Source organism: Hypomesus transpacificus, chromosome 10 (genome assembly GCF_021917145.1).
Source record: "Hypomesus transpacificus isolate Combined female chromosome 10, fHypTra1, whole genome shotgun sequence".
NCBI classification, from domain to species: Eukaryota; Metazoa; Chordata; class Actinopteri; order Osmeriformes; family Osmeridae; genus Hypomesus; species Hypomesus transpacificus.
Window position 1 is genome coordinate 2593085 of NC_061069.1, and position 14020 is coordinate 2607104.

Genomic DNA, 14020 nt, shown 5'->3' on the forward strand with positions numbered 1-14020 from the left:
TAGTATCTGATAACTACTGTACCTCACAACAACAAAACAATACCCCCATTGTTCATGTGACCAAACATTGGCAAATAAATGTTAGGGGGGGCTCTGTGTTAAGTCGCTCAGGAAGACTTGTCTGCCTGTGTCTATTTTGCTTAACGTGAGCTCTCCTAGAGCTCTCTTCAGTCTCTCTAGAGCGTTGTTCTCTTTGCCGGCCACTGTCACGATAAGACACGTCGCCATGGCTATAGTGAACCGTAATCCCTAACATCTGCCCGCCTGCGCCTGTTGATTTGCGGTGCATCTCTCAGTTTATTTATACTGAACTGATGAGCCCTTGGTATTTATAGCAGGAGTAAAAACCCAGCGAGGGGTCAAACCCAGGCAAGCCAGCCATGCCTGAACTACAGGGACAAACTGCTGAATCTGACCTGACATTCTTGTCCCCATTTTGGAAAGCTTGCCCTATCTCTAAATTAGCCCCAATAAAAAGGGTGTGTGGTAGTGAGAGGGGGGGAGAGAGAGAGAGGAGGAGGGGGAGAAGGAGGGGATTGATAGATTTGGAAACTTTTTTTTTCTTCTTTTTTTTCATCGTTCCGTGGTTGTGTTTGATCATCCATCGGGGTGCGCCGCAGGTCGCCGGCTTGCTGGGGGGGGTGGGGGGGGGGGGGTCACGCGTGTCGGGGCAGTGTGCCGTGTGGCAGCCGGGAGATGCTGCCCACCTCTTTGTCTCCCCCTCAGCTCTCTGGCTCTCCGAGAGCATCTGTCACCACAGGGGGTCAGCAGGGCCAAGATGAATGAGCCCCCAGTCAATTCACTCCTCAGCAAATGGCACCAAGCAGGGGAGGGGACAAGGGACTGAGGGGGAGGGTTGTGGGCTCGCGCGCGTGTGTGTGTGTCAAAGAGAGAGGCAGAGGGGTTCCGATGTAGAGAGAGGAGGAACAGGATTGTCTGCCTTTAGTGTGTGGAGTATTAGGACTAAGGAACTGGTGGCTTAAGGAATGTCAGATCAGAAATAAACTACTTATCTGCCTGGATATCCTTCTACTTTTCTTTTCCCTGGAGGACTTACCTTTTCAAAATGGACTATTCCTGAAATAAGGATTCCTTCACGTTTTGGAAGATTATTTTTGGGGGCATTTGGACTGTGCGGTTGAGGAACCATGGAAGGTACAGAAGTGTTTCAAGTGTTTGGTCTGTCACTTGCTGTAGGATTCACCCTAACTGTTGTTGATGACATGGCCTTTTAGCACTTCATTTAGAGGACATTAATACATGTTACGTGTTGCTTTTTCTATCCCTTTCCTGACCACCTATCTCATTCTGCCTTTCCTTATGCAGAAAGTGACTTGTGTCACATGGGCCAATGATATGTATTGAAAGGTTGAAGGAAGATTACATTCTTCATCCCATGGAAATGCTGAGTAAATTATCCACATCTTTAACTGACCAATTAGACTAATTGGTGACCTTAAAGAATGTTCTAGGTAGTGCGAGAACATACAAAAATATTAGTAGGATTTTGTACCACAAAATTACAGCACGTGTAATAATAAGTGGCTCTGGAAGAACCAATCAGGATTGGCCCGGATTATGTTGTGAAGGGAAGTAGATTCAATCCTGCCTTTCTCCCTCCATTGTCAGCAGTGTAATGTAATTATGTAGATGAGAGGTCAAACAAAAGGAGGAGTGGACTGGTGTGGGGAAAGAGAGGGAGGAAAAAAAGGGGAGGGGGGGACAAGGAGGGGTAAGTTCAAGGGTCAGCCCACAGTTGTGGGAGTTATCTTAAATAAGAGTTCATGACATTTTCTGACTCAAAAGTAAGATCTCTTTTTTTCACCTTGTTGGGTATAGCTTCTAAATGACCTGATCATTCAGCCATGAAAAAGTCCTGTTTGGTTTTCTTTACTTTTTAGACGCAAATGGCTAAATGAACTCACAAAGGACCTTGATATAGTGTAAACTAGTTCACTTATAACAAAGACCTAGTGGTCATTCACTCTACTTATCTTGGTAGATATGTACTCACCCACTAACAGATTTTGCAATTATTTTTGTACATCACCCGTGGATTTTAATGAGTTCTACACATTTTCCTTGTTGTCTCAGTACGTCTCACACTTGTGTATGTGCAAAGTGAACATAGGGAATGACTATGTGTGTGCTCTCCTGTGTGTGTGTGTGTGTGTGTGTGTGTGTGTGTGTGTGTGTGTGTGTGTGTGTGTGTGTATGGTGTGCATGTTTGTGTGTGCTCATTAGTGCGTGCTCACGTGTGTGTGTGTGTGGAGTGTGCGTGTGTGTGTGAGTTTATATACCACTATGGCCGCCGCCTTAAATTCCACTTTAACCTTCAGGCAAAGTTACACATTCTTCTAGCCTGTCAGGCTCAATGTCCCTCCAAATGTCAATACCAGGAGAACCAACTCGTTACTTGTTTTGGGCAGTGCCTGAATAACCGCCAAGAGGTAACTGGTCCTTCAACTTCAAATTTCAGGAGCCACGTATTATCTTTCCCTCCCGTTACACCACTGGATAGATTTCAATACTGACTGCAGGTATGAAACTATAACTTAGATATAAATCTTTGGGTCACATGGTAAACGATTTGGCAGTTTGGCTCTGGTATACATTCATGGATCATTGTTTAAGGCAGAGTGTGACCCAGTCTGTTTGATAATAGGACTGTGTGAATGATCTGTATACTGTCACCTGTCTGTTCTATTGACCATGCAGCACTGTCGTTTAATCAGCCCAATCAGTCAGGCTAATAATTCACAACATGGGCCTCAGAGTGATCAGGAGGAGCACACTGGACTGGATGTGTGCAGTGTCCTGGGAGGACTTGAATCCTGTAGGCTCCTTCAAATGACCCATGATGACAACGTACACTTTTAGTATTGGCCGAAGTTTTGAAGGGAACTTTGCTTCATTTGTATCAGTTCCTGAGTGGGTCAACAATGCTAGGGGTCAAAGTGGAAAGGCCCTTTCAGAGGATGGGTCTGTGTGTATGTGTATGTGTGTGTGTGTGTGTGTTGAGTGGGGGGGTGACCATAAACTCTAACACCCAAGTCTGTTTTACCAAAATACCCCTGGGGCTAGAGTATCACATAACCCCATTTTAGCTTGCCACGGTCAGTACATATGTCAGGGTTCTGTGCAATCTGTTGCTCCATTTCCACATCAGAGTGGCCTCTCTTAATACACTTCCCTGTTGCTTTGACTGCAGTCATTCGTTCAGTGAACGTGTTGCCGTTTAAAAGCTTGAATGTGCAACAAGTAGTGTCTATTACTGAACCCTGTATTCTTCTGTAAATGTACTACTGTTAAAAGTGTACTTTTATCTGATGGATTAAAACTTTAGACTACATATTCTCTACGGTCATTTCCCCAAGCGCTTGTGTAAAAGATTTGAGCTAACACGAACAGTAAGTACTGAGAGATGGTTGAATTCAAATGTCTGTATCTTCGCTGAAGCCTTCAATTAAGTGTTGTTCTGGATGACTTCCTCAGGTCTAAAGTTCTGCTGCTGAGAGAAATGACATCGGCAGAAGTTTTCATACAGAGTTTCTGACCCAGCATGTAGCAGAGGTGAACCTGTCCCCTTCACACCTGGGAGTTTTCACACAAGGTAAGGAACCCCCCCCCCCCCCACCAACACATCTGTTTGGAGCTAAACCCCTCCGGTAAACATGCACATCAAGAGCGTCCGGATTGTGTGGTAAATCCTGGCTCTTTCCGCCTCTAGCGGTTCAAAACGAAGACATTCTAAATGTATGCGCGGATGTCTTTTCGAGGTACTCTGACCAACCACAGGGAGGAGTTCTGTACGGTTGTTGGCCGTGTTCATGTATCACTTCAAGCATTTGAGGAAGCCCCAAAATGACTATCCATAAAAAAAACCCTACCCACTAACTTTTGACCTTAAAGTATGTTTTATTTTTTATTTTTTATGGAGGGTGAAAGGCAATTGTGGGTGTGTAGTTCCACTGTAATGCAGGACGGGATAGTCTGGGCGAGGAGATGAGTGTGAGGCAAAGAAGGGCAGAGTCTGTCTACGCCTTCCCCAGAGGTGCTGTGGAATCTAACAGGACAGACGATCAGACTGGATCTGACCTGGGGGTCATACTTATACAGTCTGGTCATGCCACCCGGCCTGACGGGAGGACATGACCGTGTGAGAGAGACCGAGTCGGCTAGAGAACGACATGGTGCGAGCTGCTCCTTTGCAAGCTTTACAGGCTCTACCTCTCCCTGGTATGCAGTTCATGTGTTCGTGCTTTTCCGTCAGTCAGCCAGAAGTCACCTCCCGCCCCTGCCTGACCCCAGTCACACCTTAGCCTCGTCCGTCAGCTGACCTCTGTCATAGCCAGGCTTGACTGTGGGGATAGGGGAGGTGACAAAAGGTTCAGTTGGTGGTTACCTCCGCCATGCGCCAGGTTAATGGCAAATATGATACACGTTGACTCAGCTCCCCCCTTCCTCTCTCTCTCTCTCTCTCTCTCTCTCTCTCTCTCTCTCTCTATCTCTCTCTCTCTCTCTCTCTCTCTCTCTCTCTCTGTCCCCCCCTCCCCCGCCCGCCCTCTCTCTCTCTCTCTCTCCCTCTCCCTCTCTCTCTCTCTCTCTCTCTCCCTACCCTCTCTGTCTCTCTCCCTACCCTCTCTCTCTCTTCTCTCTCTGTCTTTCACCTCCCTCATGACTGGACAGGCAGGAGCCTACAGCTCCTGAGGCAGTGTTTTCTCTCTCTCTTTCTACCTTCCTCTGTTGGTTGACTGAGAAAAAATACTGTAGCTTCTTTGAGTTAAGCTGCTTATCTCTGTCAAAACACAATCAGGCCCAGTTCATCTTGTCCTTTGTCTGGACCTGGGAGATTCCTTACCCTCACCCCTCTTCAGTACAGTTCCTGTTTAAACGTTGGGTCTAAAACCTGTCCAGGCATGGGTGGAACTGGAACTCTGAAGTAAAGGGCTGCTCCAACTTGATTCCAAGCTCTGTCATAATTTTGAAAATAAAACAATTGAGACTATTTGAGTCGAAGGCTAAATACCACTTGACATGTTAAAGAACCATTCACTCATTTCTATGGTATAACAAACTAGTCTTACAGACTGAAAGTCAGCTCTGTATCTTAAAGCTGCTATAGGTGACATTATAAAATACATTCAAATATGAGAAACAGCAAGACTTCTAGTCTGAACTTCCATGCGTTCCTGCAGCTCGAGTTTGATTGACAATGATTTCCTAAAATAAGCCCATGAGGAAAGCTCGCCTCACCAATGATGATTGACTAGAACACGATTGCTGCAATATAATTAACTGGAAAGTATCTACATGCTCCAAAAATGTGAAATTGACATTCCACTGGCACTGAGCTGTCTGCTGATAAACAAGTCTCAGAGGCCCTCATCATCTTACACAACATCATGTTTATAGGGCACAAAACCTTTCTCCTTTTTTCGGAAAAATACAACTGACTGTGCTTCAGTGGCTGTCAAAGAGAAAGAAGTTGTGTGTTAAGTCATTCATTTGAAGTTGAAAATAAAGAGAAGCTGCATGCACCCTACCCTACTGTGACATTGTGTTCTAGGTTCTAGGTCATTTAGAAGACCTGTGGTAGTCCAAACACATGATAAAAGCCCAAATCATTTTTGTTGCCCCCCCAAAAATATTCACAGCTCCTCAGGGTGTGGGTTAAAGGTGGGTGGATAGTTTGGAGAGCGGGCTGTTCCCAAACAGCTGAAGCCGTCCGCTTGGGACCAGCATTGGCTGTTGGTGCTGTAAATGCACCAACCAATGTAGCCCAAGGACAAACTCTGAGGAGGAGGGCTTGTGAGGCCAAGACCATTTGTTTGAACCTGAAACGGACCTGGCTCTCTCTTTTTTGCAAAGCCTGCAGAAGTTTGGCAAGCTAGAGTAAACAGCGATAGCAATATGGCCGTGACCTGAAGGAAACCAAAAGAGGATGCTGTGAAGGGGCTGTGTCGGCCACGTCATCTGGTCTCTACGGCCAGCGACCCCGCCTCCTCCCCAATCCCTCCTGTTGGATTTGAACGAGCTCTTTTCACTAAGTGGAAGGAAAGAGAGACACTCCTGCTTTCTACATCTCTCTCTTTCTCTTTTTCTCTCTCTTGTCACGCTCTCTCTCTCTCTTGTCACTCTCTCTCTCTCTCTCTCTCTCTCTCTCTCTCTCTCTCTCTCTCTCTCTCTCTCTGTGTGTCCTTGTGTGCAGCTGCCACCCCTGGCCTGCTCTGCTGACCATGGCAGATGTCCCCAGATTGGGATGGGCGGGGGTAGGGTAGGGATGGGCGGGGGTAGGGTAGGGTTGGGATGGGTGCTGGTGCTGGTGGGGGGAAGGGGTGTTTAGCCGCGGGGGCAGGGAAGACTCACGGAAAAAGCCGGGAAGACACACACACAGGGTACAGCTCAGCGATTAGAGCACTTGACTGCAGATCAAGATGGTTGCGGGTTCAAAATCCCCCTGCACTGTACGTCGCTTTGTCGAAATTAATTTGAATACACGATAAAGGCACACAGAAATACGTTTATTTCTTTAAACGCAGGCTATTCCTACGGGCTTAAGTGCACATATATAGTGACTCTCGATGTCACCCTATCCGTGACCTATGTGTCTGTGTGGAAGGGCTCATGGCTGTGAAGGCCAGGGCGAATAGTGCCAAGGTTTCACCCCCTTGCTCATGCTTAACCCTTCATTATAGATCATGGGGAATTCGTACGCGGGGCAACTGAAGTCTGCTCGCTTCGAAGAGGCTCTCCACAACTCCATCGAGGCCTCCCTGCGCTCCAGCAGTGGAGACCCCCAACCCATCTTCACACAACTGTACCTGGAGCCGGACCTGTACCCCAGCAGCATGGAGGGTAGGTGGAACACCCCCTCCGTCGTGTTTTCCTACCCCTCGTCCCTTTTGTTTTCTGGCCCGGCACCCATCGACGGGGAACACAGATAGAAAGAGTTGACTGACTTGATCTGAATGGTGACTCCTGGTTCTCCAGACGTGAAGCCCAAGGTGGACCTGTCCCTGCATGGCGCCACCCCCCCGGGTGGGGAGCTGCTCAATGGCCACGCCTCCCTCAGCGTGGAGGAGCCGGAGGAGGAGGAGGACTCCGACACCAGCAGCCCGCCTCTGCCCTACCTGCAGGGCCCCGCCCCCGACGGCTGCTGCACCCTGGATGGTAGCCCCCCCCCCCCCCCCCCCCCCCAGCAGCCCCTCCCACTTGAGGATCAAATCCATTTAATAACATTTACATTACATTCACAATACATTTACATTACATTTATGCATTTAGCAGACGCTTTTATCCTAAGCGACTTCCAAGGGAGAGCTTTACAAAAGAGTATAGGTCACTGATCATAACAATGAGTTAGTCCCAAACATTGCAAGCAGCCAAAACATGAAGCATACATTGTGAAAAAACTAAACAAGTGCCAAAGGGAAGACCCATAAGAGCATGCAGTACAATTCAAGTTACAAATTAAAACAACATGAACCACAAAAAGTGCAAGACTGTACCTGTAGAAGAACAATCAACAGTAAAATATTTCACAGCGAGTACAACAGTCAACTTCGTTATAACTAACCTACAAGAGCAACAAGTCACTCAATAAGAGTCATTGTGATCCTGGAGGAAACTAACATCAGGTCCAATCAAGCATTCCTAAGTGCCGTTGTACTCCCGGAACAAGTGCGTCTTGAGCCTTTTCTTGAAGGTGGGAAGACAGTAGTACAATAGTATAACAAAAGTAACTCACTTGTGTCATATGTATACATTGACGAATGTTTGAGTTGAGCAGTGTGTTGTCGTTGTTGCCATTTGTGTCCTCATCGGATCGGTTATCTCATCCTAGGGTTCTGCCAGGCCGGCAAAGACCTGCGGCTGGTATCCATGGCAACAGAGGCCATCGAGGTCCCCCTGGGGTTCGAGCTGGTGGGCGCCAAATCCCCCAGCGTGCCCGAGCACATCCTGCTGTGTGCAGTGGACAGGCGTTTCCTGCCTGACGAGAATGGCAAAAATGCACTTTTAGGTTAGTCCATCCTCGCTGAGCAGAGACTCTTGTGCTCTGCCCACAGGCCAGTGAAACCACTCTAGTGGATGACTCAGCAGATATCCAAATGATACTGCCACCACAGTATTACTGGGTTTTGGCTTGGATATGTGTTTATCATGTTGTATTGCATTTCCAAAGAGTACACTGAGGATTTGAAGCCTTTTTTTAAGTTAAATTTTGATCGACGAACAATGACACATCCTCATATTGCAGGGTTTTCTGGAAACTGTGTTGGCTGCGGAGAGAAAGGGTTCAGGTATTTTACAGAGTTTTCGAATCACATCAACCTGAAGCTGGCCACTCAGCCAAAGAAGCAGAAGCACTTAAAATACTATCTGGTGAAGAACTCTCAGGGCGCTCTCTGCAAAGGACCCCTCATCTGTTGGAAAGGTCAGAACCGACTCCTCAAAAACAATCTTGTTTACTTGAACTATCTTTAATTAGCATTGGCTCGCCTCAAGAAATGGATGTCCTAGTGGTGGACACACCATCTTGTTTTTCTCTCTCGAATGCCCTTTCACTGAACGGTGAAATGCATGCCCGCTGATCATTGATTGGTCGGATGTCTCCCCATGTTGCTCCTCCCCAGACTGCAAGATGAAGCAGTTCAGCAGCAATGCGTCCACCTCCAAGCTCAGCTCCTCCTCCTCCTCCCTGAGCACCAAGGAGAACGGAGGCATCAACGGACACGGCTCGTCCCTGCTGTCCCTGTCAGGTGGGGCGCCGCACGCACACAGCCTCCACACACGACGTGACGGGTCCCCTTCTCACTCCTGGTCAAAGGACAGGCATGTTATGTGTCCCCTCCCTGTCCTGTAAAAGGAGCCTTGCTGAGCGCCTAAGGTAGCTCTACAGTGACTATTCGTAACTTTGAATATGCTGTCTGTGCCATGAGAATGCTAGTTCTACCTCTCCCAGGCACTTACACTTAATGACAAGCTCTAGTGAAGTACAATAGTTCTCGTATTGATCGCACCTGGCTCCGGGGGGGTTCCAGAACGTATCAGGTCTCTGGTAATGTGGGGTTCCCTGCTGTGTTGGGAAGTTGTAAGCTAGCCTGCTTACATCTCCTGCCAAACAAAAAGGACCTCCTGTTTCTCACACACACACACACACCGTGTTCAGCACCAGTACATGCCTTTAGAGGACCCCACTGACCAATCCGAGATGTGATGAGGAGCCGTTCTAAGGCCTGCATGTCTGTGCTTTGACCCTCAGACTCCCCTCCAACCAGAACCACATCCGGCTCGTCTGTCTTCTTCGGGGGCCAAGACATGAGCCGTGACAGCAGCTTCACCAAGCCTCTGACCTCCACCCCAGGAACCAAGACCCTCCCCATAGGTAACCAGGCCTCTCAACCTCCCCCCCTCCCCCCCTCCACCTTTCCACCCCTCAACCTCCACATATCTGTACTATTCACAATGATGTCATACCACGAGCTCCAGTCATACATGAAGATCTTGTCTAACAAGAAGAGAGCCTAGCAGGGTAGCATCGGTCTGAACTGTATCTCACAAGGAGCAGGATGCTCCACAAGTGTAGAAGACTGTAAGTCCTCGTCACACAATCCTCCAGTGAGCTTGGTCGTGTTGGCCAGGATCGGCCATGTTAATCACCTCGCTGACTCAGCCTTGTGGGGTTGAGGGTGTTGCCTAGCTATAGGTTTGTTTATGTGACCTAGTTCGACCAGATGGAGCTGTGACTGTGGAGTGCAGATTAGCCTGGAGACCCTCCCCCACCCTCCCCCCCCCCATAGACACACACACACACACACACTTACACACATGCACAATCAATACTCAAGAAGAGATCCTGTAATGACTTTTTAAGGCCTGGCTATATATTTGCTCCTCCAGTTGCAAGATTGACAGGCATGGGCCACACAGACCGATCAATATGTTGGCGTAATGCATACACAGTGAATATAAGATTGGAAAGTGCCCCATCAGGTCATTGGCAATACCTGCTCACGTATGGGAAATCAATTCCTCAGTGTTACGCCTGACTCATCTTCCAATACGACTCTGTCTTAATAATAGGGAGATATATTTGTTTCACAGAATCCCTCTTTGTTGGATAAAAGAAACGCTCAGGTGTCTTCTTTCTGTCTCTGTGGAACAAGTTACGTAAGCGATGGGGAACTGTTTCCACATCATCTACTTCATGAAGTCCCTCATGTTCCTCATGGATGTGTTCTGTTTCTGTCTGTCCAGTGCCCACCGTGCTGAGGGTGAATGGTCCTAGCAATGGACTGGGGACTGACGTGCGCCCCCCCTTACTGAGCCCCTCCCAGGTGACCCTGGGCCCCAAGGGCCAGGGGTACAGACCCTCGGACCAGGGAGAGAGCCCTGGTGAGTTCTGGGTCCTCCTAACGCTGCCGACACAGGAAGAGACACGGGCATCGGTTTGGTTTGGCTGTTTCGTGGCTGCTGCACTCCACTCCGCATGACCTCTCACTGCTCTGTTTATATGATGCTAGCATGCTAGCACGTGGGAGTTTGTCTTTGTTTGTAGACTGCCTATTTGAAATGTGTTAACCGTCATACATTTTCATTGTGTTTATCTCAATCTGAAAACGTACAGATTGTAGCCGATGTATTCGCATACTTATTCGCAACGTTAATACAGTGTATGTAAGTATGTCCGAACCGGTACTTTAAAAGTATACTCTCACTATAATATGATGTCTCTTGGGCTATGCCTTCTGTTCAGTTTCTTCAGCCATGACCTCGGGGCCACCCAAGAAGCGCCACCGCAGTTGGCACCCCAACGTTCTGCCAGTCCCTCCTACTGCCGTCCCTGTGCCTGCCATCAGGCCCCTCGTCTGTCCCCCAGGTCAGCTCCCGCACACAGACACTGTCAACAGCTCAGGGTCGTTACTGGGCGCGCACCTGTGGGAACGTATGGTGTATGCGTGTGCGTGTGACAAAGACAGAGAGAAAGCGAGAGAGAGCAGTTCTTACAGAGGGCAATTCCGTATCAAGTTGGGATATGGTTTTTGAACATGTCGTACGTATGCTCTATATGTTTTGTGTCTTTCATTTAAGGTGATTTTAAGAACCACACCCTTTCTAAAGCTGGGCCAGCATGCTTAGAGTCCTCTGAAATGTGTTGACGAACGTGTGTTTTTCTTTCAGGCTCTGTGTTGGCCATGCCCACTCCCCAGCCTCCGGTAGCAGGGGTCCTACTCCCACAACCAGTCACTGCTGGAGAGACCGTAATCGTCCCTGACAACCTGTTAAATACTGCAGGAGTCCGCCCAGTCATCCTCATAGGTACCAAACTAGGTTTTCTCAAAATTCTCTCCTTAGCACCTCTCCGCAAACGTATAAAAGCATGTTGATATCACAGAGATATAATGCAGCTCGATTATTCTCTGTGTAGTTTGACCCTGGAGTTTGCTTTGCAGGGCATGGTACTTTGCCCTACTTCTATGGAAACGTGGGGGACATTGTGGTGAGCCCCCTGCTGGTGAGCTGCTATAACAGCAACCTGCTCACAGACAAGACCATGGAGAGCCTTGGTCTGAGCAGCAGCCAGCTGCTCAACGTTGAGACCATGATCCTGCTCACCTTACAGTACCTCGCACGGCTAGGTAAACACACACACACACACAGACACCACACACACAATCTCATGCATACACGCAACACACACAACCACACACAAACACACACACACACACACAGACACCACACACAATCTCGTGCGCACACACAACGTACACAACCACACACAAACACCACACACTGGAAAAACACAAAGACACACACAGACGAGAGATCACAGACAATGATTGAGTGTTGACTCGAACATTATTATTAATGTCGTGATTTTCAGAATAGACTCCTTTCCCTTTATTTCCAGACAGCTCGAGGCAATGATCAATTGACTGGGCCCATGTGTTCTGGTGTAGGGGTTAAGGTTTGTTCAACGAGTCGCGCTATTCGCAGGCTCCTCTTCTCTTCCTGGAAGCAGCCGTTACACATTGGCTGTCCTGGATAGTAGCAGCAGCAGGCACATGGTGTGTAGTCCATGTTGCGTAAACACCAGAGCAATTCCTGCAAATATAACAAATAAATAAGCATGGTGCATCAACGCTTGGATTTACGCAAAAATCCTTTTCGGGGAGTGGTCCAGCAGCATAAAATCACATTGATGTGATAGGATTCTAGCCTAACCTAACCTGGCCCTAAAAATAACTTCATTATCCTGTATCCACATTGGAGGGCAGGGAAAACAACAATCAAATGATGGAGCAGCTGTTGACAAACCAAAGGAGTGCGAGGGATGTCTAAGTCGGTTACACTGGTCACGCGTTGGCTATTTTCGAGCTCATGTGCAAAAAGGGTTAACCTGGCCTGACTCGTGTCAAGGACCAAGGTGGGTGTTCAGCACGGAGCTTTCAGCCCTGCGCTCTGCCCTGTCTTCCCCCCTTGCAGGCGCAGAGCAGATCCCTCTGAGGGAGGAGTTTGAGCAGATCGTGCTGAAAGCCATGCTGTGTTGCCCCGGCGGCCCGTCCATCTCCCCCTCCCAGCTGCCCTGGCTGGCCCGCCTGGAGGCCAGCGTCTCCGGGGGGGGCGTCCAGGTCCTCGTGACCCACAACTCCCTGGGGGAGGGCATCTCGGAGTCGCTGCGCTCCCTCTGCGAGGGCCCTCCCCACCAGCAGAGCCTACCCGCCTACGTGGTCATCATCTGTGCCTCCAAGATGAGCGGGAACCAGTTCTGCGTGCTGGTGCTGGGTGAGTGGTGCGGGCGCACCGCAGCGCCTTCTGGTGGTCTGGTTCCAACACGCAGACCTGATTGCAGTCCCGACTGCTGGAGTGTCTGTGGGGTTTACGGTGTGTTTGTTTCGGGTCACAGGGAAGTACCAGGCGCGGGCCCTGGCTGAGGGCATGCTCACCACCAACGAGTTCCTGAAGGAGATCAGCTATGAGCTCATCACTGGGAAAGTCAGCGTGCTGGCATCTCACTTCAAAAGCACCTCTTTGGGTGAGTGCAGCATGCATGGAACACACAACCAAATAGAGGACTTCCTTCTAAGTTAGACCCTAACCCCATTTCATGTCTCTCGACTTTGGTGATTCATCAAAATGACTGAACCAAACATTATATTTATTTGGAACTGGGGGGGCAGGGGATCTATAGATGGAGGTCTGACAGGGGATGTGGGGGGGAGAGAGAGAGAGAGAGAGAGAGAGAGAGAGAGAGAGAGAGATATGTGTAATGAGTAATATGGAAATCAAGCAAGAGATATGGAGGTAAAGAGAGATCCATAATCAGGTATTTTATGATTTGTACCTGGAACCATTTGGCCTGCAGTCTAATGCTCTCCCATTAACCACCAACAGTGTTTGTGCCAAAATCAAGAAAAAAGAAAACAGTCCAACCAACCAATGACATCATGATTAGAGAGATGGGGGGGGGGGGGGAGTGGCAAAAGTTGTTTGTGTCTAACTGTGGTGGCTTGTTCTTTCCAGGGGACAATCTGGACAAACAGTTGGTGCGTTACCAGCGGCGACGCAAGGGACAGGTCATCCAGCCCTTCCAGGGCGATGTCACTGATCACATCCACTCCCAGGAGGCTGCCAGCATGGTGCCACCCTCCCAGCCAGGTCACCTCCCTCCACACAGCCCCAACAGGGATTACACAAGAACACTATAGGGGTAGTCAACACCGAGAGGGATGATTCGATGTAGGATCATTATAGATCTAGTTAATCATCAATTGTCAGCCATGTAACAATCCTTTTTCGACACAACACATTTCAAAGTGTTCGTTGAACACCAGGAGGATTGAGAAAGGCCCATCTCATTAGAGTGGACAAGTCAAATGTGAAATGAGAATACAACAGTGGCTCGTAACTTGTGCCCTGTACGCTGTTGGTGCCCCTGTGCCTCCGCTTGGTAAAACTTGTCGGTAAAGCCCTGTCGGGGCTTATTTTCCCGATAATGACCGGTGTTCTATACATT

At 48.7% G+C, this 14020-nt stretch overlaps 1 protein-coding gene across 5 annotated transcripts in view; it reads left to right on the top strand.

Annotated features, from left to right (window-relative positions):
* Window positions 1-14020, top strand: part of greb1l (GREB1 like retinoic acid receptor coactivator) — a 39359-nt gene that overhangs the window by 14413 nt on the left and 10926 nt on the right. For 4 of the 5 annotated variants that reach the window (XM_047027286.1, XM_047027288.1, XM_047027283.1 and 1 more), the window contains 14 exons: window positions 3496-3613; window positions 6699-6858; window positions 6994-7173; window positions 7847-8023; window positions 8261-8437; window positions 8637-8762; window positions 9266-9388; window positions 10261-10398; window positions 10760-10882; window positions 11185-11322; window positions 11457-11642; window positions 12490-12789; window positions 12911-13039; window positions 13528-13662. In XM_047027286.1, the coding sequence (XP_046883242.1) occupies window positions 6702-6858; window positions 6994-7173; window positions 7847-8023; window positions 8261-8437; window positions 8637-8762; window positions 9266-9388; window positions 10261-10398; window positions 10760-10882; window positions 11185-11322; window positions 11457-11642; window positions 12490-12789; window positions 12911-13039; window positions 13528-13662 (2089 nt within the window). In that variant the 5' untranslated portion in view covers window positions 3496-3613; window positions 6699-6701. Of the gene's footprint in view, window positions 1-676; window positions 1156-3495; window positions 3614-6698; window positions 6859-6993; window positions 7174-7846; window positions 8024-8260; window positions 8438-8636; window positions 8763-9265; window positions 9389-10260; window positions 10399-10759; window positions 10883-11184; window positions 11323-11456; window positions 11643-12489; window positions 12790-12910; window positions 13040-13527; window positions 13663-14020 lie in introns of those variants that run through there. The other variant, XM_047027287.1, reaches the window with a different exon arrangement.